The sequence below is a fragment of the Bos grunniens genome, chromosome 9 (genome assembly GCF_055505025.1).
Source record: "Bos grunniens cultivar Pamir isolate PY7600 chromosome 9, Bosgru_T2T1.0, whole genome shotgun sequence".
Taxonomy (NCBI): Eukaryota; Metazoa; Chordata; class Mammalia; order Artiodactyla; family Bovidae; genus Bos; species Bos grunniens.
The window spans coordinates 20,026,564-20,053,823 of NC_141173.1; the positions used below are offsets into that span (position 1 = coordinate 20,026,564).

At 38.2% G+C, this 27,260-nt stretch overlaps 1 protein-coding gene across 9 annotated transcripts in view; it reads right to left on the reverse strand.

The window, feature by feature from the left end:
* LCA5 (lebercilin LCA5) overlaps positions 1-27,260 on the reverse strand; it is a 57,545-nt gene that overhangs the window by 5,539 nt on the left and 24,746 nt on the right. For all 9 annotated transcript variants that reach the window (XM_086316910.1, XM_086316916.1, XM_086316919.1 and 6 more), the window contains one exon: positions 851-988. In XM_086316910.1, coding sequence (XP_086173036.1) covers positions 851-988 — 138 coding nt within the window. The remainder of the gene's footprint in view (positions 1-850; positions 989-27,260) is intronic.

Sequence of the window (27,260 nt, forward strand, 5' to 3'; positions counted from 1 at the left end):
TCATCTTGTCCACTGGTATTTTCCTCATCAAATTGGAATACACTTAAGTCCAGCTTCCCTTTGCAACTACCAACTATAGAAAGGAATGCTGTTAGGGCATTTAGGTTAGGGTAGACCAATGATTCTCCATTAAAAATCCAATACACACTAGCAGTCAAGAAAATCAGAATAAGGCAAAAGTCTTTTTCTACCCACTCCTATTGTCTTCAACTGACTTCCAGGCCTAGCCTCAGAGACAAAGAATTTAATTAGCATCTCTCAAATTTGAGTTCCAAATTAAAGATGAGTTAAAAATTAGACCTTTTTTTTTTAAAACACAAGTGTTTTTCACCATTTTGCAGCTAAGACTTTCTCTCTCTGAAAATTTGATTATCAAAATGAAAATTCTATGAAAGATAATGCATAAATGCTTTAAGTTGCACAATATGTCAACCCATCAGTGACCTCTGGGTAGAATTAAGAACATCTATTTCAACAAAATTAAATAATTTGAATGTTTCCTCTAAAAACTATGAAAAGAATGGGCATTATTTGAAACAACTTTAAAAATAATCAATCATGGGGTTATATGAGGAAAAACATTGGATTATTCAACCATGCAACACAGAAAGACTCTAGACCCATAATTTTCCTTCCAGGATTCTATAACTTTTTTCAGTTGTTGCATTTCTATCTACATTAGTGAATCTAATGTCTCATTTTTAGTTACAGTGATTATATTAATAAATATTTTCTTTATAAGTGTCAAAATCAAAGTTCCAAATATAAATGATAACAATGTTAAAATATGGAGTTTTCATCTAATATATATCATAGGGAGAAACGATGCAATTTAAAATAAAATGCTTACCTTTAATTTGTCTTTCAGTCCTTGTAGCTCTTTTTGAAGGAGTTTATTTTCATCACGAGCCTCACATGCCCTTTTCCTTTCGGCAAGCAACTGTCGCTGGAAACTGTTAGTACTTAGCTCAAGGTTTCTTGATAGATCCTATGATATGTATATAAATACATAGAAAAAAGTACTTAAAAAATGATTCAACAGTAAAATACTGCACACAGTGTCAAAATGACATTTTTTGTGGTACCAAACAAGACACACAAATTAGACTGGGCTTCGTGTTCATAAATATACAATGAAATGGAACACAGATTTATCAACAATTTAGTAAGATATTTAGCCTATTATTTCACTTACTGTTTTTCACAATGATTTATATATAAATGCTGCATGAAGAGTACATGGACAGTCATTTAAATTGGGAGCAAAAGACAGCTAAAAGATGTGATGAGAAACACTGGCTTTGGGAATCATTGTTTAGCAAACAGAAACTGAGACAGCTGTGTAAAATTACACAGCACTATTCAAGGTGCAGAGAGCATCATCCCAGTTTTTACTTATTTCAGCTCAAAAGACATACAAGATCAAAGTGAAAGGATGGAATATGGTATTTTAAGCAAACAGAAACCAGAAGAAAGTGGCATAATTTTACTTGTATCAGATAAAATAAACCTCAAGCCAAAAAAGGTAACAAAAACAAAGGTCAATGATAAAGTAGTCAATACATTAAGAAGACATAACAATCGTAACATACACATTCTCAACACCCAAACACTGAAACATATTAAGCAAATACTGATAGATCTTAAGGGAGAAATCAGCAACAATAATATAACAGTAGGAAACTTCAATACCACACTATCAGCAATGGAAAGACTGTCCAAACAGAAAATCAACAAGGAAATGTTGGAACCACACTTTAGAACAAATGAAATAACAGATATATACAGAACACTACATCCAACAGTAGCAGAATACTTATTCTTCTCGAGTACACATGAAACATTCTCCAAGATTGATCATACTGATCACAAAACAAATCTTAGCAAATTTAAGAAGAATGAAACCATACCAACTATCTTTTCTGATGACTTATGCTTGTGTGCTTGTGCTAAGTCATTTCACTCATGTCTGACTCTTTGTGACCCTATGGACTGTAGCCCACCAGGCTCCTCTGTTCTTGGGATTCTCCAGGCAAGAATACTGGAGTGGGTTGCCAGGCCCTCCTCAGGGGATCTTCCCGACCCAAGGACTGAACTCTTGTCTCTTATGTCTTCTGCACTGACAGGCAGGTTCTTTACCACTAGTGCTATCAATCAACAAGAACAAAGTGAAAAGATTTATAAACGTGGAAATAAAAGAACACATGTCTATACAACCACTAGGTCAAAAAAGAAATCTAAAGGGAAATTTAAAAAATTATCTTAAAACCAACAAAAATGGAAATATTTAATACACACAACAAATCTTGTGTTATGCAGTGAAAACTCAAAGTTTAGAGTATTAATGCATATATTTAGAAATTAGAAATATCTCAAATAAGCAACCTAACTCAGATAACCATTATATCTACTACTGTGGGCAGGAATCCCTTAGAAGAAATGGAGTAGCCATCATGGTCAACAAAAGAGTCCGAAATGCAGTACTTGGATGCAATCTCAAAAACTACAGAATGATCTCTGTTCGTTTCCAAGGCAAACCATTCAGTATCACGTGATCCAAGCCTATGCCCCAACCAGTAACGCTGAAGAAGCTGAAGTTGAATGGTTCTATGAAGACCTACAAGACCTTTTAGAACTAACACCCAAAAAAGATGTCCTTTTCATTATAGGGGACTGGAATGCAAAAGTAGGAAGTCAAGAAACAACTGCGGTAACAGGCAAATTTGGCCTTGGAATACGGAAAGGAGTAGGGCAAAGACTAATATAGAGTTTTGTCAAGAAAATGTACTGGTCATAAAAAACACCCTCTTCCAACAACACAAGAGAAGACTCTACACATGGACATCACCAGATGGTCAACACCGAAATCAGATTGATTATATTCTTTGCAGCCAAAAATGGAGAAGCTCTGTACAGTCAGCAAAAACAAGACCAGGAGCTGACTGTGGCTCAGACCATGAACTCCTTATTGCCAAATTCAGACTTAAATTGAAGAAAGTAGGGAAAACCACTAGACCATTCAGGTATGACCTAAATCAATTTCCTTATGATTATACAGTGGAAATGAGAAATAGATTTAAGGGACTAGATCTGATTGATAGAGTGTCTGATGAACTATGGAATGAGGTTCGTGACATTGTACAGGAGACAGGGATCAAGACCATCCCCATGGAAAAGAAATGCAAAAAAGCAAAATGGCTGTCTGGGGAGGCCTTACAAATAGCTGTGAACAGAAGAGAAGCAAAAAGCAAAGGAGAAAAGGAAAAATATAAGCATCTGAATGCAGAGTTCCAAAGAATAGCAAGGAGAGCTAAGAAAGCCTTCCTCAGTGATCAGTGCAAAGAAATAGAGGAAAACAACAGAATGGGAAAGACTAGAGATCTCTTCAAGAAAATTAGAGATACCAAGGGAACATTTCATGAAAAGATGGGCTTGATAAACGATATGGACCTAACAGAAGCAGAAAATATTAAGAAGTGGCAAGAATACACAGAACTGTATCAAAAAGATCTTCATGATCAAGATAATCATGATGGTGTGATCACTCACCTAAAGCCAGACATCCTGGAATGTGAAGTCAAGTGGGCCTTAGAAAGCATCACTACGATCAAAGCTCATGGAGGTGATGGAATTCCAGTTGAGCTATTTCAAATCCTGGAAGATGATGCTGTGAAAGTGCTGCACTCAATATGCCAGCAAATTTGGAAAACTCAGCAGTGGCCACAGGACTGGAAAAGGTCCGTTTTCATTCCAATCCCAAAGAAAGGCAATGCCAAAGAATGCTCAAACTACCGCACAATTGCACTCATCTCACACGCTAGTAAAATAATGCTCAAAATTCTCCAAGCCAGGCTTCAGCAATACGTGAACTGTGAACTTCCAGATGTTCAAGCAGGTTTTAGAAAAGGCAGAGGAACCAGAGATTAAATTGCCAACATCTGCTTGAACAGCAAAAAAGCAAGAGAGTTCCAGAAAAACATCTATTTCTGCTTTACTGACTACGCCAAAGCCTTTGACTGTGTGGATCACAATAAACTGTGGAAAATTCTAAAAGAGATGGGAATACCAGACCACCTGACCTGCCTCTTGAGAAACCTACATGTAGGTCAGGAAGCAACATGAACTGGACTTGGAACAACAGACTGGTTCCAAATAGGAAAAGGAGTACGTCAAGGCTGTATATTGTCACCCTGCTTATTTAACTTATATGCAGAGTACATCATGAGAAACGCTGGGCTGGAAGAAACACAAGCTGGAATCAAGATTGCCGGGAGAAATATCAATAACCTCAGATATGCAGATGACACCACCCTTATGGCAGAAAGTGAAGAGGAACTAAAAAGCCTCTTGATGAAAGTGAAAGAGGAGAGTGAAAAAGTTGGCTTAAAGCTCAACATTCAGAAAACTAAGATCATGGCATCTGGTCCCATCACTTGATGGGAAATAGATGGGGAAACAGTGTCAGACTTTATTTTTGGGGGCTCCAAAATCACTGCAGATGGTGACTGCAGCCATGAAATTAAAAGACCCTTACTCCTTGGAAGGAAAGTTATGACCAACCTAGATAGCATATTGAAAAGCAGAGACATTACTTTGCCAACAAAGGTCCGTCTAGTCAAGGCTATGGTTTTTCCTGTGGTCATGTATGGATGTGAGAGTTGGACTGTGAAGAAAGCTGAACACCGAAGAATTGATGCTTTTGAACTGTGGTGTTGGAGAAGACTCTTGGGAGTCGCTTGGACTGCAAGGAGATCCAACCAGTTCATTCTAAAGGAGATCAGTCCTGGGTGTTCTTTGGAAGGACTGATGCTAAAGCTGAAACTCCAATACTTTGGCTACCTCATGCGAAGAGTTGACTCATTGGAAAAGACTCTGATGCTGGGAGGGATTGGGGGCAGGAGGAGAAGGGGACGACAGAGGATGAAATGGCTGGATGGCATCACCGACTCGATGGACAAGAGTCTGGGTGAACTCTGGGAGTTGGTGATGGACAGGGAGACCTGGTGTGCTGCAATTCATGGGGTAGCTAAGAGTCGGACACAACTGAGCGACTGAAGTGAACTGAACTGAACTGAACTTTACTTTGAGGAGCTCAAAGAATAAGACCGAATTTAGCGAAAGGAAGGAAATAATAAAGATCAAAGTGGAAGTAAGTGGAATAGAGACCAGGAAAGCAACAGCAAGGATCAATGAAACTAAGAGCTGGTTCTTTGAAAAGATAAACAAAACTGACAAATCTTTACCTTGGACTAAGGAAAAAAGAACTGGAAATGAAAGAGGAGAGATTACAGCCAATACTACAGAAATGCTCTGAATCATAAGTGACTAGTATGAACAATTTACGTGCTAAAAATTTACATAACCTAGAAAAAATGAAACACACAACCTACCAAAAATGAATCAGGAAAAAACATAAAATGTGAATAGGCTAATAATGAGTAAAGAGACTGAATCAATAATCAAATTCCCAACATGGAAGAAAGGAGATCAAGATGGTGGAGTTAAGGGGACATGGAGTTCACCTCCCCCAATGAACACATCAAAAATATGTCTACAGATCAAATAATTCTCACTGAAAACTAACTAGAAACTGAAAAAAGGGCTGTATAACCAAAGCTGTAAGGACGATAAACAGGTAAATAGGAATGAAAGAAAAGTGACTGGGTAGGGACTTGTGCTTCTGGGCAAGAACTCAGGAAATGAGAAATTGCATGGGGAGTAAGTATGTTGAGCCACAGACTGGGGTCCCAGTCCTAGGGTCTTAGTGGAGGAGAGAAGCACCCTGGATTGCTTGGACAGACGGAAAGGCTGGGGAACCCTAGACTCCACTAAAGAGGAGCACATGAACACTGGCCTGCCTCTGAGGCTGGGTGGAGGAAGGTCCACTCTAGCAGCTACCGGGTTTCCCACAACCATGTCACTCCAAGCCCCAGCTCAAGCCAAGTGAATAGTCAAGCCCTGCTCACTCCATGCCACTATGCAGCAATAAATCTGGGGTATCCAGGATCAGGGAAAAGACTCAACCTTTGGACACAGAGGCAGCAGAGTCCTGGAACAGGGCCCAGGTGGGTCTGCAGCAGCCATTTTTGGCACTTTTTAAAGCAGTGCCCAGAAGCAAGACATATTTCTGGGAGCAGCCACTGTACCACACCTCAATATCCCTTGCCACACAAATGCAGAGAAACCACACAGGCTCCTCCGCCCCTGTGGAGCAAAGTGGAGACTGGGGACAGTGATCTGCTGTGAGGGGTCTTGCCATGCCTCTGAGGAGAGGTCTGGCTGGTTTCTGAGTTTCCTGGAACTACTTCACTATGTGCCCCAGCCAAAGCCAAGCAAATGCTCTATCCCTGCTCAGTCCATGCCACAGCGTGGCACTGGATGTGGGATGGCCATGACCAGGGAAAAGACTCTGCCATGGGTTGCATCCAAAGGAGCCACAGACACCTGCCCGAGCAGTGCGCTGAACCTCTGTCTGTGAACAGGCCCCACCTGCTTCAGCACGCCCTGCTTGGGGGCAAAGATCCTGGTGCTGAGAGAGAGAAACATAGACACTTAAAGGGAACAGAGGCAGCTTGTGCCTGACATGAAGAGCTTCTGTTTTGGCAACTTGGGATCAGACCCTGCCCCTGACAAAGAGGTGACAGCCACTGAACAGAGAGAAGTCCCATCTCATACCATGAAATTATGACTGAAAACTTCCCAAACCTGTAAAAGAAAACAGATATTCAGATAAAGCACAGACGGTTCCAAACAAGATGAACCCAAACAGACCTACACCAAGATATACAATAAAATGGTAAAAGTTAGAATTCTAAAGGCAGCAAGAGAAAAGAAGAGTCATATGCAAAGGAGAAAGGAGTCCCCATAAGGCTATCAGCTGATTTCTCTGCAGAAACTCTGCAGGCCAGGAGTGAGTGACATGATATAGTCAAAGCCCTGAAAGGGAAAAACCTGTAACCTACGATATTCTGCTCTGAAAGATATTTATCATTTAAAATAGAAGTGATAAACAACTTGTCAGACAACCAAAAGTAAAAAAAATTCAACATACGAAAACTACCCTAAGGAAATGTTGAAGGGTCTTGTGTAAATTGAAATGAAGTAAGAAAATCCCTGTAGGAAAGGCAGTATGTAGATTAAAAGATGAAAAAAGTAGAAAAGCAACTGTAACTAAAACAGTTAAGGAATAATCAGGAAGATGTAAAATGTGGTATCAAATATACAAAATGTGGGTTATGCAGCTTAAAAATGTAGATCTTTCAGAATGTATTTGAACATTTAAGTTCAAACATTTAAGACTGCCCAGTTTAAAGCAAGTAGATATGAGTCAACATATGTGAACCCCATGGTAGCCACAACCAGAAAACAAGCAATGAAATGGCAATGAGTACATACCTGTTAATAATTACTTTAAATGTCAGTGGACTAAATGTTCTGGTCAAATGATGTAGGTGACTGACTGGATTTAAAAACAAAAACCAAGACCCTTAAATATGCTGTCTGTAGGAGACTCACTTCAGGGCTGAAGACACACACAGTGTGTAAGAGGGTGGAAAAAGATGTTCCATGAAGATAAAAATGACAAAGTGTGGGTAGCAACACTCACAGAAAATCATAGCAGCCTTTAAAATAAAAACTATAATGAAGGCAAGGAAGGCCTTGTATAATGATAAAAGGATCAATATAATAAGAGGGTATTACACTTGGTAACATATACACACCCAATACAGGAGCACCTAAACACAGAAAGCAAATACTAACAAACACAAAGAGAGAATCTGATAATAATACAACAAGTGTATGAGAGGTTAACATCCCACTGACATCAATGGACAGATAATCGAGACTGAAAACCAAAAAGGCACAGGGGCCTTAAATGACACAACAGACCAGCTAATCTTAATTGATACCTGCATGAAGCTACATGCAAAAAACAAGCAGAACACACACACATACCATATGCACACGGAACGTCCTCCAGTGTAGATCGCACACCAAAATCACAAACAAGCCTTGACAAATTTAAGACAAATTATTTCAAGCATCTCTTCCAACCACAACGGTATGAAACTAGAAATCAATTACAGGAAGAAAAGTAGCTAAAGAACATGTAGAAATTAAATAACATATTAATGCTAATAAAACAAAATGGATCAATGATAAAATCAAAGAGGAAATCAGAAATACCTAGAGACTAATGAAAACGAAAACACAACTTTCCAAAATACACCAAAATGAACCCTTAGAGGAAAGTTCATAGTGATATGGGCCTACCTCAAGAGCAAGAAAAAATCTCAAACAACCTAACTTACCACCTTAATAAGAAAAAGAATAAAGAATAAGAAAAAGAACAAAGGCCAAAGTCAGCAAAAGGAAGGAAATAATAAAAATCAGAGAGGAAATAAAGATTTAAAAGAAACAGTAGAAAAGATCAAATGAAAACAAGGGCTGTTTTTTTTTGAAAGATAAAATTGATAAACCTTTAACTGGGCTCGCCAAGAAAGAGGTGAGGAAAAAGAAAGAGGACTCAAGTAAATAAGCAATGAAAAATGATAAATAGCAACCAATGCAACAGCGATCCAAAAAATCGTAAGAAAATACTATGAATAGTTAAATGTCAATAAACTGGACAATCTAGAAGAAATGGACAAATTTCTAGAAGCACACAGTCTGCCAAGTCTGAGTCAAGCAGAAAAAGGCAATTTAAATAGACTGATCACTAGAAGTAACATAGAATTTTTAATTAAAAATTCATAATAATAAAAAAAAAAAAACACCCAGAAAAAAAAGTCCAGGCCCAGGTGGCTTCATGGGGGAAATTTACCAAACATGTCAAGCACTTATACCTATCCTTCTCAAACTATTCCAAAAAAATGAACAGGAGAGAACACTGCCTATAGTAGAATAATTTATTATTCTACAATAAATTATCATAATTTATTTAACCATATTCTGCTTCTCAACATCCAAGCATTTTCAATTTCTCCTATGGTGGACATCCTATTATATATACATTTCAACTTAGTTTTATATTATTTCCTCAGGGTAAATGTAAAGGAATGAAGTTTCTGGATTGACTGACATTTATATGATTTTAAAGCTTTTGAAAAGCATTATCAAAATGCCCTCTGGAAAGACTGTAACAATTACATTCTCTTCAAAAGTCTAATAGCCTTTATTTTACTATATTCTTGGAATGATTGGATACTGACATTTTAAAATCGGTGGACTAGCAAAAAACAGAATATTACTGTTTTAATTTCTATCTCCTGGATTAATAATCCTGAAGTTAATTTTTATGTTTATTGGCCATCCATATCCTTTATAAACAGTTTAATATAGTGTAATAGGAATTTAGAAGACAATGACAAAATGGGGGAAAACAATATTAAAAACAAAACAAAAAGGCTACAAAATTTCTAGAACTGAAGATATAAAAAGAGAGATTAGAGCTGGAAAACCATCATGATAAAGATGGAATTACGAAAGAATCATCAGTGGATGTTAAATTTTAATGGGTAAAAGATATATATACATCCCAAGTGGCTCACCACAGATTGCTTATTGGTTTCAATGAAGAAGGAAAACAGTAATTTTATCAAGCAATACATAGGCAAGGTGATCAAAATTAACATCAACAGTAAAGGACAGGTGAACATCATGTACCTCCAGCTGTGAGAGCTTAACAAGGAAGTAACACATCACTTATTCAGTATTCTGGAGAAGAATACAAAAACCTCAGTCTAATAAAACATCAGAGAAATGCAAATTAATAATATTCTATTAAATGAAGAGGGATGGGGTACCATATTCAAAAACATGAATGTTGAGACTTCCCTGGTGATCCAGTGGTTAAGACTGCCTTCCAATCAGGGACATGAGTTCAATCCCTGGTCAGGGAACTAAAATTTTTAAAATATGAATGTCGTAAAAGAGACAACAAAAGTATGAGGCAATGTTCCAGAATAAAGGAGGCTAAAGATATCTGGACAATCAACACAATACTTGACTCTAGATTGAATCTTGTACTACAGCAGTAAAGTAGTATAAAAGACATTATTACATCAACTGAAAAAAAACAATATATTGTGGAGGGATTCTAGAAAATTATTTTCTAAATGTAAATTTATATCATAATTGGTTTATACAAGGACATATCCTTACTCTTAGGAAATAAAAGCAATACATTTAGAGGTGAAAAGCATGTGTATAGAACTTTCAGGAGCTTGCCAGGTGGTGCAGTGATAAAGAATCTGCCTGCCAATGCTGGAGACATAAGACACATGGGTTCGATCCCTGGGTTGGGAAGATCCCCTGAAGTAGGAAATGCAATCCACTCCAGTATTCTTGCCTGGAGAATGCTATGGACAGTGGAGCCCAGAAGGTTACCGTTCACAGGATTACCAAGGGTAGGACACAACTAAGCAACTGAGGAAACACATAGAACTTTCTCTCATATAGCTGAGAAAAAAATTCCACGTGTATGTATGGGCACATGTATGTTTGTGTTCACACAAGACAGAGAAAGGATATGTGTACATAAGACAAATGGGGCAAATGTTAACAAAGGTGAATCTGGGGAAAGAGTATGAGAGTGTTGTTAGAACTATGTATATATTTGCAACTCTCTATAACCTTAAAATTATCCCCATATAAAAAGTTAATTTAAATAAGTGTACCTTTAGACACTTAGAGGCAAAACAAGAAACCACTGAACTCAAGCAAAATGTTTAAAAAGCTACTGGAGGTTAAAAGAGAAAATCAAATTCTAAATGATAGTAACTGTCAACCTGGAATCTAAGACTCAGTAAATTTATCACTCAAGAATGAAGATAAATTAAACAGAAAGACTAGAAAACTAACCACTCAAAAGCCCTCATTGAAAGGATGACCAAAAGGATCAGAAAGAAAGTGAGCCCTGAAGGAAAGGTGAACACTAATGAAAAATAGTGACATGCCAGTAATAACATTGTGCCAGAAACTAACTGTAAACCCCATAAAAATGATTGAAGAATTGAGGAGTTTTTAAATAAGGTAAATTAAAACAGACAATAATATGATGACACGAGAGTAGAGAAAATGTTCCACTGTCCTGATAGAATTTGAAAAAACACAAGTATTGAGACTTTAGACTCCCTTAATTCAAATACAGATTATCTTAAAAATTCGAGGCTAAACTCTAAAAGAAAAGTAGTATAATCTGTCATTCTGAAATCAATGCAAAGGCAGGGAAAAGAGTAAGAGGCAGGATGAAAAAAAGCAGCAGAGAAAAGGTGATAATAACATTGTTTAAAAAAAATAACCCATGTAGATCTATCTCAGTAATGCCAACAAATGTAGTAAATAAATGTGGAACAAGACATTCTTATGCTGAATTAGTTTTAAAAATTAATTTAGTCAAATTTTGTACAAGCACAGAGATAAAACATTAACACAAACAAGATGAAAGTAAAGGAAAAAATATATTAGGCAAAAGAAAAAAAAAGAAAAGTAGTGTAGATTAAATAGGCTTTAAGACGAAAGCATTAGAGAGAGAGGATTTTTTATTTAATGTGAAACAAAACAAAACAATCACCAGAAAGGTAAACAAACCTGAACTGGTTTTACTTTTAATTCTGAACTTATAAATAACACAGCTTCCATACATGCTACATTTTTTTGGCAAGCTTTATCAAGAAGAGGAGGAACATATTCACTGTATTAGGAATTAAAATGGGGCATATAACTATAGAAGTAGTAGAAATTTTAAAATCACTTCTTGTTATTCAGTTGCTAAGTCATATCTGACTCTGTGGCCCCATGGACTGAGGCATATCAACTCCTCTGTCCTCCAGTATCTCCTGGAGTTTGCTCAAATTCATGTCCATTGAGTCAGTGGTGCTATCTTACCCCCTCATCCTCTGCCACATCCTTTTCTCCTTTTGCCTTCACTATTTCCCAGCATCAGGGTCTTTTCTAATGAGTCAGCTCTTTGCATAAGGTGGCCAAAGTATTGGAATGTCAGCTTCCGCAACAGATCTTCTAATGAATTCAGGGTTGACTTCCTTTAGGATTGACTGGCTTGATCTCCTTATAGTCCACGGGATCCTCAGGAGTCTTTTCCAGAAATATAATTCAAAAGCATTATTCTTCAGTGCTCCACTTCCTTTACAGTCTGTCTCTCACATCTGTACATGACTACTGGAAAAACCATAGCTTTGACTATACAGACCTTTGTTGGCAAAGTGATCTCTGCCTTTTAATACGTTGCCTAGGTTTATCATAGCTTTCCTTTCCAAGGAGCAAACATCTTTTAATTTCATGACTGTGATCAGTGATTTTGGAGCCCCCCAAAATAAAATCTGTCACTGCTTCCACTTTTCCCCCTTCTATTTGCCATGAAGTGATGGGACCGGATGCCATGATCTCAGTTTTTTTTTAATGTTGAATTTCCAGCCAGCTTTTTCACTGTCCTCTTTCACCCTCATCAAGAGGCTCTTTTTCAGTTCCTCTTCACTTTCTGCCATTAGAGTGGTATTATCTGCATATCTGAGGTTATTGATATTTCTCCTGGCAATCTTGATTCCAGCTTGTGATTCATCCAGCCCTGAACTTCATATGATGTACTCTGCATATAAGTTAAATAAGCAGGGTGACAACATACAGCCTTGTCATATTCCTTTTCCAATTTTGAACCAATCTGTTCTTCCATGTCTGGTTCTAACTACTGCTTCTTGACCTACATACAGGTTTCTGAGAAGACCAGTAAGGTGGTCTGGTATTCTCATCCCTCTGAGAATTTTCCACTGTTTGTTGTGGTCCACACAGTCAAAGACTTTAGCACAGTCAGTGCTAAAGTAGATGTTTTTCTTGAATTCCCTTGATTTCTCTGTGATCCAATCAATGCTGGCAATTTGATCTCTGGTTCCACTGCTTATTCTAAATCAAGAACATCTGGAAGTTCTTGGGTCACACAATGCTGAAGCCTAGATTGAAGGACTTTGAGCATTACCTTGCCAGCATGTGAAATGAGTGCAACTGTGCGGTAGTTTGAGCATTCTTCGGCATTGCCTTTCTTTGGGACTGGAATGAAACCTGACCTTTTCCAGTCCTGTGGCCACTACTGAGTGTTCCAAATTTGCTGGCATACTCAGTGCAGCACTTTCACAGCATCATCTTTCAGGATTTGAAATAGCTCAACTGGAAAAGCTCACCTCCACGAGCTTTGTTCGTAGTGATGCTTTCTAAGGCCCACTTGACTTCACATTCCAGGATGTCTGGCTCTAGGTGAGTGATTACACCATCGTGATTATCTGGGTCAGGAAGATATTTTTTGTACAGTTCTTCTGTGTATTCTTGCCACCTCTTAATATCTTCTGCTTCTGTTAGGTCCATACCATTTCTGTCCTTTATCGAGCCCATCTTTGCATGAAATGTTCCCTTGGTAGCTCTAATTTTCTTGAAGAGATCTCTAGTCTTTCCCATTCTGTTTTTTTTCCCCCTCTATTTCTTTGCATTGATTGCTGAGGAAGGCTTTCTTCTCTCTCCTTGCTATTCTTTGGAACTCTACATTCAAATGGGAATTTCTTTCCTTTTCTCCTTTGCTTTCTGCTTCTCTTCTGTTCACAGCTATTTGTAAGGCCTCCTCAGACAGCCATTTTGCTTTTTTGCATTTCTTTTTCATGGGGATGGTCTTGATCCCTGTCTCCTATATAATGTCGTGAACCTCCATCCATAGTTCATCAGGCACTCTACCTATCAGATCTAGTCCCTTAAATCTATTTCTCACTTCCACTGTATAATCACAAAGGATTTGATTTAGGTCATACCTGAATAGTCTTTGTTGACCATCTAGTCAAGGCTGTGGTTTTTCCAATGGTCATGTATGGATGTGAGAGTTGGACTGTGAAGAAAGCTGAGTGCTGAAGAATTGATGCTTTTGAACTGTGGTGTTGGAGAAGACTCTTGAGAGTCCCTTGGATTGCAAGGAGATCCAACCAGTCCATTCTGAAGGAGATCAGCCCTGGGATTTCTTTGGAAGGAATGATGCTAAAGCTGAAACTCCAGTACTTTGGTCACCTCATGCAAAGAGTTGACTCACTGGAAAAGACTCTGATGCTGGGAGGGATTGGGGGCAGGAGGAGAAGGGGACGACAGAGGATGAGATGACTGGATGGCATCAATGACTCAATGGACATGAGTCTGAGTGAACTCCGGTTGTTAGTGATGGACAGGGAGGCCTGGTGTGCTGCGATTCATGGGGTCGCAAAGAGTCGGACACGACTGAGCGACTGAACTGAACTGAACTGAATGGTCTAGTGGTTTTCCCTACTTTCTTCAATTTAAGTCTGAATTTGGCAATAAGGAGTTCATGATCTGAGCCACAGTCAGCTCCCGGTCTTGTTTTTGCTGACTGTACAGAATTTCTCCATTTTTGGTTGCAAAGAATATAATCAATCTGATTTCGGTGTTGACCATCTGGTGATGTCCATGTGTAGAGTCTTCTCTTGTGTTGTTGGAAGAGGGTGTTTGCTATGAGCAGTGCGTTCTCTTGGCAAAACTCTATTAGCCTTTGCCCTGCTTCATTCCGTATTCCAAGGCCAAATTTGCCTGTTACTCCAGGTGTTTCTTGACATCCAACTTTTGCATTCCAGTCCCCTATAATGAAAAGGACATCTTTTTTGGGTGTTAGTTCTAAAAGGTCTTGTAAATCTTCATAGAACCATTCAACTTCAGCTTCTTCAGCGTTACTGGTTGGGGCGTAGGCTTGGATCACCGTGATATTGAATGGTTTGCCTTGGAAATGAACAGAGATCATTCTGTCGTTTTTGAGATTGCATCCAAGTACTGCATTGCTGACTCTCTTGTTGACCATGAGGGCTACTCCATTTCTTCTAAAGGATTCCTGCCCACAGTAGTAGATATAATGGTCATCTGAGTTAAATTCACCCATTCCAGTTAATTTTAGTTCGCTAATTCCTAGAATGTCAACGTTCACTCTTGCCAAGAGTGAACCCAAGTTCACAAGGTAAGAGAAACCCAAGTAAGATGGTAGGTGTTGTGAGAGGGCATCAGAGGGCAGACACTCTGAAACCATAATCACAGAAAGCTAGCCAATCTGATAACTTGGACCACAGCCTTGTCTAACTCAATGAAACTAAGCCATGCTGTGTGGGGCCACCAAAGACGGATGGGTCATGGTGGAGAGGTCTGACAGAATGTGGTCCACTGGAGAAGGGAAAGGCAAACTACTTCAGTATTCTTGCCTTGAGAACCCCATGAACAGTATGAAAAGGCAAAAGATATGTTACTGAAAGAGGAACTCCCCAGGTTGGTAGGTGTCCAATATGCTACAGGAGATCAGTGGAGAAATAACTCCAGAAAGAATGAAGGAATGGAGCTAAAGCAAAAAACAATACCCAGTTGTGGATGTGACTGGTGATGGAAGCAAGGTCCGATGCTGTAAAGAGCAATCTTGCATAGGAACCTGGAATGTTAGGTCCATGAATCAAGGCAAATTGGAAGTGGTCAAACAGGAGATGGCAAGAGTGAACGTCGACTTTCTAGGAATCAGTGAACTAAAATGGACTGGAATGGGTGAATTTAAAAAAATGATCTAAGCAAAATTAGCAAAATATCAAATAGGTAGAATGTTTTAAAAATTGTTGTCTTCTCTATGTTCAAAGTATTTCATAAGGAAAAATTTCAAATATTTTAAGAAACTGAAGATGTGGGATAGAAAAAGAAAAAAAATCTTTGATTGGAAGGACCATGGGTGTTTTTTCCTCTATTTCACTTTGAAAGTGAAAGTGAAGTCGCTCAGTTGTGTCCGACTCTTTGCGACCCCATGGACTGTAGCCCACCAGGCTCCTCTGTCCATAGGATTCTCCAGGCAAGAATACTGGAGTGGGTTGCCATTTCCTTCTCCAGAGGATCTTCCCGTCCCAGGGACTGAACCCAGGTCTCCCTCATTGCAGGCAGATGCTTTAACCTCTGAGCCACTAGGGAAGGCCTTGTCTAAAACTGTAACAAACATTTTCATTACAGAAAAAAAAATGTAAATATCTGAAGAAATAAGATAGAATTCTAACTCTTTAAAGAGAGAAATAAAGCTTTACAGAATTGAATTTTTGCAAGTAAACCCAAAGAATAACTGAATTTATTTTCACTTATTTTTCTATTAGTTAATAAAGCAATATATACTTTAATAACTGCATTGTTAAAACAGGTCTACAAATGTCAGTTGTTTTGTGTATAGCTCAGTGTTACTGTAACTTAATTAGAAAGGCCTTAGACCCTTGTATAACCAAGGACCTCCGTGTACCCTATAGGAACAGTTTTTACATTCCTAGTTAGGTGGTCATTCAATCTCTGTACAAATTGGGAAAGGAGTACATCAAGGCTGTGTATCGTCACCCTGTTTATTTAACTTATATGCAGAGTACATCGTGAGAAATGTCGGGCCAGATGAAGCACAAGCTGGAATCAAGATTGCCGGGAGAAATATCAATAACCTCAGATATGCAGATGACACCATCCTTATGGCAGAAAGTGAAGAAGAATTAAAGAGCCTCTTGATGAAAGTGAAAGAGGAGAGTGAAAAAGTTGGTTGGCTTAAAGCTCAACATTCAGAAAACTAAGATCATAGCATCTGGTCCCATCACTTCATGGCAAACAGATGGGAGAAACAATGGAAACAGTGACCAATTTTATTTTCTCAGGCTCCAAAATCACTGCAGATGGTGATTGCAGCCATGAAATTAAAAGACGCTTGCTCCTTGGAAGAAAAGCTATGACCCACCAAGATAGCATATTAAAAAGCAGAGACATTACTTTGCCAACAAAGGTCCATCTAGTCAAGGCTATGGTTTTTCCAGTAGTCATGTATGGATGTGAGAGTTGGACTGTGAAGAAAGCTGAGCGCTGAAGAACTGATGCTTTTGAACTGTGGTGTTGGAGAAGACTCTTGGGAGTCCCTTGGACTGCAAGGAGATCCAACCAGTCCATTCTAAAGGAAATCAGTCCTGAATATTCATTGGAAGGATTGATGCTGAAGCTGAAACTCCATACTTTGGCCACCTGATGCAAAGAACTGACTCATTTGAAAAGACTCTGATGCTGGGAGGGATTGGGGGCAGGAGGAGAAGGGGACGACAGAGGATGAGATACATACAGTGGAGTAATACAGAGCCTTTAAAAAGAATGAGAAGGCAAGAATGGCATAACCAAGATGATGACACAGTTGTTCCTGACTTGGCTCCCCTTTAAAAGAAAAACAAGTAACTATGCAAGAATAAGACATCGCTGAGCGAATCTCAGAACACAGAAATGAGGCTGAAGCACGTCCCGCAGCACACAGATCGCGACAGACTGCAAGAAAGGGTGAGAGGAACAGCTACGCGCTGACCGAGGGCCCTTTCCCCAGTGTAGCACCCTGCCTACAGCTCCAGGGGCAAAGGAGCGCACAGGGCTGACATCCAGCACCCCCAGCACTGGGGGTCACCTCTGGGAACTCCTGCTCTGGTTTCGCCCCATGGGAATCACAGAGCATCTGCGGGCTCAACCACTGGGAATCTGACTGTGACAGAGAAAGGGAGGAGGGGCTTCCAGCCAGCAGCACTGGGGTCCTGGAGGACAGAGCTCCTGCCTGCAGAGCACACACAGGAAACCCAACCAGCAGCTTGCTCTGCTGCAGCCCAAGTGGCTGGCACAGTCTGGCCAGGGAACTCGGGTGGGGCGCAAGTCTGCCTAATTCGGGCCTTCAAATGAAGAGATCTCCCAGCCCTGCAGCCTGGTCTGCCCACATCCAACAGAGGAGCTGAGTTTTAGCCCCCCTGCCCCACCATGTGGATCATGGCGCCCAGCCCCTCCTACCAGAGAAACTGTTCAGGAAAACTGAGGAGCTGCCTGAAGTGGGCTCTCCCAGCTCTACCCAGGCAGAAGTCAGGTCACAGCCCTGTCCACCATGGAGTGTGGTCCCTGCCGGCCCCCATCTGACGGGAAGGGCTGACAAGAACACCCGGAAGCTGCACAACCCAGCAGTTCTTGAGCTGATGGGCAGGTAAGTGGCAAAACGGGTGGCCCCCAGAACAAAGTTAGTAGCACCTGTTCAGCCAGTGAACCTGGGGCACAGGCTGACTTGAGTCAAGCCCACAAAGAGCACCCGTGGCCTTGGAGATACTTAGCTGATGAGCTCGGGTCGGGAAACGAACTCACAGCCTCACTTGTTGCTGAAGACAGTGTTCAGCCTGCCTGACCGGAAGCCTCAGCAGAGCACACCACAGGCTGTGGAGCCCACCCAACAGCCCTGCTGACAGTGGCACTTGAATGGAGAGCAAGGCCTGTGTCTCTCCCTGTCTCCAGATTCACATGTATAGAGAACAAAGTAGCGGTTACCAGTGGGGAGAGAGAAGGCAGAAGAACAATACAGGGGTAGGGGTTCACACTACTAGGTATAGAATAAGCTACAATGATATATTACTATTCAACAAGGGAAATACAGCCAATGTTTTACAATAACTATAAATGGAGTATAACCTTTAACATTTTTGAATCACTATATTGTACACCTGTCACTTACGTAATACTGTACAGCCAACTATACTTCAACTAAAAAAATATATATATATCAAGACCGGTTCAAGAAGAAACAAAGCCTGAATAGACCAATTGCTAGTAAGGAGGCTGAATCAGCAACCAAATGCAGTGAAGCAAAGAACAGAACCCAGATGGCTTCACCAGTAACTTTGCTGAACAACAAAAACAAAATAAAAGTAGAGGAAATGCTTCCAAATTCATTTTACAAGGCCAATATCACCCTAACACTAAAGATAGAAAGTATCAGTACCAAGAAATAAAAAACTACCAATCAATATCTCTGGTGAATACAGATGCAAAAATTCTCAATAAAATACTAGCAGATCAAAGTCAGTAGCACAGTAAAAGGATGATCATGATTAGGTAGGATTTATAGCTGGGATGCAAGGATGGCTCAATACATGTAAATCAATTAATGTAGTACACCACATTAACGGAACGAAAAAAAAAAAAACCTCCTATCTCAATAAATGCAGGAAAAGTATGTGACAAATTCAACATTTGTTCTTGATAAAAATTCTTAACAAATTATAAGAATTATATCTCAACATAATAAAGGCCATATATGACAAGCCCACTACTAATATGATACTCAACTGTGATAGGCTGAAACTTTTTCTCTAAGATCAAGAATAAGACAGGTGCTCACTCTCACCACTCCTGTTCAATATAGCACTGAAAGTCCTTGCCAGAGCAATCAGGCAAGAAAAGAAAAGGCATCCAAATTAAAAAGGAAGAAGTAAAAACTGTCTCTGTTTGCAGATGACATGATTTTATATACAGAAAATGCCAAAGACTTCAACCAAAAAACTGTTAGCTATCACTGAATTGGGTAGAATTAGAGAACCTAACATTAAAATACAAAAATTAGTAGCATTTCTATACACTAAAAAATTATCTGAAAAAGAAAGAAAACAATCCCATTTACAACAGCATCAAAACAATAATATATTAGCAATAAAGTTAACCAAGGAAATTAAAAAAAACTTCTACTCTGAAAGATACAAGATACTAATAAAGAAATCAAAGAAGACATAAGTAAATGGAAGGTATACAGTGTTCATGGATTGGAAGAATATTGCTAAAATGTCCACACTTCCAAAGCCATCTACAGATTCAATGCAATCACTATTAAGATTCCAATGCTATTTTTAAAATTATCTTTTTTATTTGAAGTATATCTGATTTACAACGTTGTATTAGTTTTTGCTGTACCTAATGGCATTTTTTTAAACAAAAGCAGAAAGAAACAATCTTAAATTTTATATTGAATGGCAAAAAACCCCTATTACCCAAAGCAATCCTCAAGAAGAACAACAATAAGCAGGAGGCATCACACATTCCTGACTTCAAGCTAATACTATATAGTAATTAAAGGGGCTTCCCAGGTGGCTCAGTGGTAAAGAATCTACCAGACAATGCAGGAGCCACAAGAGACTTAGGTTCAATTCCTGGGTCAGGAAGATCCCCTAAATAAATGGCAACCTACTCCAACATTCTTGCCTGGGAAATCCCATGGACAGAGGAGGCTGGTGGGTTACAGTCCTAGTGGGTCACGAAGAGTCAGACATAACTGAGGATGCACATAATCACACAGTAATTAAAACAGTATGGCCGTGGCATAAAAACAAAGAATCAATGGAACAGTTTTGAGCCAGAAATAAATCCACACATATAAAGTCAAAACTAACATTTGACAAGGGAGTCAAAAACATTCCGTAGAGAAAACATAGCCTCTTCAACAAATGGTCCTGAGATAATTAACTAATCACATATAGAAGAATGAAACTAGACCCCTATCTTATGCCTCACAAAAGTCAATCTGAAATGGATTAAAAAATGTAAGATGTGAAACCATGAAACCCTTAGAAGAAAACACTGAAAGTGAGCTCCTCAATATAGGTCTTGGCAATGACTTTTTTTGGATATGACACCTAAGCACAAGCAACAACAGATAAGTGACAGTCCATCAAACTACAAAGCTTCTGTACAGCAAAGGAAACAACCATCAAGTGAAAAGAAAACCTACAGAATGCGGAAAAAATTATTTGTACTAAGAGGTTAATATCCAAAATACATAAAGAACTCATTCAACTGGTTAACAAAAGACACAAATAACCAAAGTAAAAAATGGGCAAAAGACCTGAATAGACATTTTTCCAAAGAAAATATACGAAAGGCCAAAAGTACATGTTCAACATGACTAATCACTAGAGAAACGCAAATCAAAACCGCAATGAGTTAACACCTCATACCCATTAGAACGATGGGTAGTAGGATTGTAAACGAGTATAGCCACTATGGGATAAAGGATGGAGGATCCTCAAAAAATTAAAAATAGAACTATTATATGATACAGCAATTCCGTTTCTGGGAATATAGCTCAAGGAAATTAAAATACTAACTCAAAAAGATATGTGCATTCTCATGTTTATAGCAGCATATATTTATAATATCCAAGACATGAAAATAACCTAAGTGTCCACTGATGTCCATTATTCATCAGTGGATAAAGAAGTTGTGAGGGGTGGGTATGTGTGTGTATGTAATAATCTTTAGAAAAAGAAACTCATAGAGAAAAGAGGTCAGATTTGTGGTTACCAGTAGCGGTGGTGGACTTGGCAGGGGGTAGGGGTGGTGAGGAGAATCGGATGAAAGTAGTCAAAAGGTACAAACTTCTACTTAAAAAGTACTAGGCATTTGATGTATATATAGGATGAGGACTAAAGGTAACATTGCTGTAGAATATATATGAAAGTTGTTTAACAGAGCAACCAGAGAGTTCTCATTACCAAAAAAAAAGTTCTTTTTTTGCTTTTTCTTTTCACTGTATCTATATGAGGTGATGGAGATTTAAACTTGTTGCAGGAATATCTTTGCAATATTTATGTCAAATCTTTATGCTGTACACATTAAACGTATACATATGTCAAATTGCACCCCAATAAAACCGGAAAAACAGAAAATAAAAGTGAGGCAGATTTAATATATGTGTATGTGAGTGTACACACATATATATATTACACATATATCCACAAGGATATGTAAAGAGCACCAAAATACATTTTCAGTGAAAAAAACATGAAGCAATGTGTATGGTACACCTTCACTTGTAGTTAGAGAGTAAAAAATATACACATATATAACCATGTGCATTACTTCTTGGGAAGAGGGTTACAAAGGATAGCATAGCATTACACACCTCTCTGTATTATTTGAACTTTCAGGCCTTTTTTAGTGCTTCTATTATTTTTTCAGTAGACAGTTATGATTTTAAATATTAACTTGAAATTCCTATAATAATTGCTCTATTTAAATGGGCAGTTTTAAGAACACTACAAAATTTACTTTCTGCAATGGTTTAAACTTTGCGCTTCAATCACAGATCCTATAATTTCATTGTAAATCTTTGTCTACCAAAAATGATAAAAAAAAGAAACTTGTAAATAACAAAATCTAGCCAATTTCTTAAATTATTCTGCAATAAAAAATTAACAGGATCTCAATAAATATTTATTTTACAATAAATAAATTGTAATAAATCAGTTCCTTTTTTCAACATTAGAAATGTTTCATTTCTGCAACATTCAGTAATAGACATAAGGATAATTTTTTAAATAAATATGGTTTACCATATTAAAACCTTTTGACACATGAAAAGTTTAAAAATATTATTTAGACTCATCAGCTTTCAGACCTGAGAGTGGCCTCAGAATCATTTAATTCCACAAATGAAGCAACCGAAGTCTGAGCATTAAGAGGGCTCACAGCAACAGAGCAGGGGAAGAATCGAGCTGAACTCCTGGTTTGACTTCTATTACTCTGTCTTAGTTAACGTCATTCTTTTATTAAGACACAAAGCAGGTAGGTGAGGCAAACATGCCTTCTGGATTTGAGTTTCAGGGCGTGGGGGTGGGGAACGGGGAAGTAAAAGAGCAGAAAAACATTTAGAGCAGAGACCTAAATGGCAGGGAAAGATTCAGAAAAAGGAATCTACCTGGCCAACATTGCACAGCTCAGTTCTCATTCTGAATAAAGTAGGAAGGGTAGGGAAGACAAGGCTGAATCAATTCTTTCTTCTGAAACGGATTTCCAGTGGAGGACGATATTATTATTTTATCAACAAGAAACAAATACCTACTTGAAGGCAGCTTTCGGGTGAAAGGAATCTGAATGCCAGTTTCTTGTAAGAAAAACTAACAGAAGAGAAAGAAGTCTATTCAAACTTTCTTTTAGAGTGCTATGATATTCAGGCTACTCAAATCATTTCCCCAAATCTTTAGAAATTTCTTAAAAGGGAGAGAAAGCCTACTTAATAGTTTGATTATATTTTTCTGACAAGGTTATTCACTCTGTGCCAATTTAATGTTAAAACAGAGCTGGATTTTTTAATGTATTAAAAATGTGTGCCCTACAGTTTACTGGAGTACTTGTAATAATTATGTACATGCTATTAACACTTATGATCTTTTCATAAAGCTTAGTAGATAATTTCCCATTTAGTGACTAAGGATACTTACAATAGCTAGCAACTCTTGGTATCTGCTTTATGACAGAGTTGATCGTGGCTCTGACTCATCTCTACCACATCCTTAGATCAGGAAAGCAACCTCCACTGTAAGTCTTTCTTACAAGGGATGGGAGAGAACTGGTGTCTTCAGCCCCTACTGGAGACCAGTTCCAGGTCCAGTGAACAACAGTGCAGTTGGGCAGTCATTAATAGAAACTGCAAACTGGGGAAACTGCTAATGAAGCTGATAACAATGAACCACTGATATTCAATCAGTGATTCTCAAAGAGTGGTTCAGGGACCCTAAAGATCTGAGACACTTTCAGGAGTCTGCAAGGTCAGAACTACTTTATGATACAATATTGCTTGCTATTTTCACTCACCATCATGAATGTATCATAACGAATGAAACGTCAACATTTATTGCTTAATGCAACAAATGAACATTTTCCAAATGAGTAATGTATGGTAATACAAAATCATTCATGGATAAAACATTCATTCAAAGTAGAAGACCAAGGGATTTTAATGCAATAGAGTATGAAAAGTTCTTTGATATGATTTTAGATTCCACATTGCAACAAACCTTTGAGAATACCACTTACCAAGTTTTAATATAGTATAAAAGAATATCCAGTTAATCTGAAAAGCTTTTAAATATTCTTCTATTTTCTAACTCCTATAGACATCTGTGTGAGGCTGAATTTTCTTGTATTTATCAACCACAACAACATATCGAAGCAGACTGAATGTGGAAGCAGCTATGAGGACCCAGCTGTCCTCTATTAAGCCTAACACTGAAGAAATTTGTGAACATATAAAATGATGCCACTCTTGACCCAATTTATTTTGGTTTAGAGAATAGATGTTTTTCATTAAAAGATTTTATGATACCATGTAGTAAGTTTTTATTAATTTTAAATAAATTAAGAAACATTTAAAAATGTTCTCAATTTTAATTTCTAATATGGTAAATATCAATAGATATACCCACATAAACAAAACTCCTGTGGTATTGGGGGGTGTGAAATAATTTTTAAGAGTATAAAAGAGTCTTCAAAACAAAAACTTTGAGAATTGCTGCATTATATAACTATTAATATTTTACTGCCATAAATGTTAGCACCTTAACAGTTTTTTTTTTTTTTGCAGCTTTTTACAGTTTGTTGCAGTTTTATTTAAATATTAATAATATGATATAACTATTAATATGAAAATAAATATATTTAAATGGGGCTGATACTTTGACAGGACTCTATTCAACAATCTTACTGAAGTAAAAGCCAAAATAAAGGTATACAGCCAACTGTAAATAAAGAAATAAACATGCAGCCTGATTTAGCTGTCTGCCCTTTTGGACAGAGTTCAAATTTAACCAATTTTAAATTTAACAAATTTAACCCTGTCAAGCAGCTCTTTATCCCAAGTATACATATGGCCGAGGACCCAGCAGACCACATCACACAAGGTTGGCAAGAAGCAACTCCCATGGGTGACTGTCCCAACTCATACTTTTTTTGGTTCTAACCATCTATCTACTTCTAAGCCACTGTACTCTTAAGTTACTTAAGACTATGCTCTATACTTAGACTATGCATTCTGTCACTTTCATCGACTAACAAAATAAACCTGAAAACAACCTATAGAGGGTGCAGAGATAAGTTTTTCACAGCTCAACTATTTAGAGGTAACCTTGAAGAATGCTTTCTTTTTCCTCACCTAAAAAGAAAACACAACACAAGGGGAATAAGAATTGTGGCTTAAAATCCCTTCCGGGATGAGGCAATCTACAAACAGATAAACAAATCTGCCTGTCACAAGTTCCAGTTTAAGGACTCTTAAAATACTGTGTGTTAGTAGCTCAGTTATTTCTGATTCTTTGAGACTCCATGGACTGTGTAGCCTGCCAGGCTCCTCTGTCCTTGGAACTCTCCAGGTAAGAATACTGGAGTGGGTTGCCATTTCCTGCCAGAGGATCTTTGCGACCCAGAGATTGAACCCGGATTTCCTGCATTGCAGGCACATGCTTTACCATCTGAGCTACTAGGCTACACCAAACAAAACCAAAAAAACACCAGTCATCCTTAGCAGAGAATAGCATAAAACTTAAAGTCAGCACTACAAGGATTTTACTGCAATTTCAAGGGACGCTCAGGACTTTCTCTGATTTTAGTTCATTTGCAAAATGAAACACAATAGTTCTTAGACTCCTCCCTTACCCTTACAGTTAGTGGTACTGAGGTGGGAAGAAAAAAGATTAAGTAAAATCTGAAAAACTGAATGAGGCATGAAACAAAAAAAAAACGAACAACTACCTGGTAAAGAATCCGCCTGCAGTGCGGGAGACCCCAGTTCCATTCCTGGGTTGGGAAGATCCCCTGGAGAAGGGAAAGGCTACCCACTCCAGTATTCTGGCCTAGAGAATTCCATGGACTGTATAGACCATGGGATCGAAAAGAGTTGGACATGACTGAGCAACTGTCACTTTAAAAACAAAGCATAAGATGAGCAGAATCACTCTACCATAATCACATATAATGAAAAGAATGTGGTGTCAGCAGAGGAAAAGACATATACATCAGAAGAAGAGACTAAAGAATCCAGAAATAGACCCACAAAAATACGCCCAACTGATTTTGGACAAAGGTGCCAAATTCAGTGAAGGAAGAATAGCCTTTTCAACGAATGGTACTAGAACAACTAGGTACTACATAGGCAGGGAAAAAAAATAGAAATGCATTTCAACCTAAACCTCACAACTTACATAAAAATCAGCTCAACATGAATCATGAACTTTAAAGTAAAACATAAAACTGTAAAGTTTGGGGATAAAATATAGTAGAAAATCTTTAGGTCTACAGGCAAAGGCTGACAGGGATAGACAAAGAATTCTTAGACCTGACCCCAAAAAGATAATCCATGAAAGAAAAATCTGACAAATTGGACCACATCAGATTTTAAAAACTCTCTGACTCTGTAAGAGGATGAAAAGACAAGCTACACAGTGAGAAAATATTTGCAAACCATGTATCTGACGAAGAACCTGTATCTATTATATATAAAGAACTATAGAAAATCAACAGTAAAAGAACAATTAGAAATATAGGCAAAAAACAAACAAATGAACAGGATCTACTAATGGCAAATAAGCATTTAAAAAGATGTTCAACATCATAAGCCATTAGGAATAATATTAACACTAAGAGATATCGCTACATACCTATAGGAACGGCTAGAATTTTAAAAAGTGGTAACATCAAATGCTGACAAGGATGTGGAGAAAGTGAATCACTTATGCATTGCTGGTAAAAATGTAAAATGGTACTACTACTTTACAAAAGAAAATGGCAGTTTCTTACAAAACCAAATGTGCTTATTGAACAATTCATCAAGTGAACTTTCACTCATATAACCCAGAGAAATGAAAACTAATGTTCACACAAAAACCTGTTCCTGAACGGCCATAGACCCAAGGACTGTAGCCTGCCAGGCTCCTCTGTCCATGGACTTCTCCAGGCAAGAATACTGAATTGGGTTGCCATTCTCTTCTCATGGAAATGTCTTGAGACATCTCAGGTCTCCTGAATTGCAGGCAGATTCTTTACTGTCTGAGCCACCAGAGAAGCCAGCAGCTTCATTAGTTAATAACTAAAACTTGAAACAACCCAAATTTCCTTCAACAGGATATACCATAACACTCTTGATATCCATGTCATGGACTACTACTTGGGAATAAAAAAGGAACGAACTATTGATACATGCAACAGCTCTGATGGAGCTCAAGAGAAAAAATAAATCTGCCAACCTTGAAAGATTAAATACTAGAAGATTCTGTTTATATTACATTCTTTAAAAAATTATAGAAATGGTGAACAGATCAGTGGATGCCACAGATTCAATCCCCGGGTTAGGAAGATTCCTTGGAGAAGGAAATGACAACCGATTCCAATATTCTTATCTGGGATAATCCCATGGACAGAGAAGCCTGGTGCACTACAGTCCATGGAGTTGCAAAAGTGACCAAACAACAACATATTATAGTCTATTTATGCTATATGTTACCACTGGGGAAAATGGATGGAGGGACTATGTGATCTAATTTTTTTAAATACATGTAAATCTACAATTAACACCAATTTCTTTTTTTCTTATTCCAGTAAGAAAAACCTAAGTA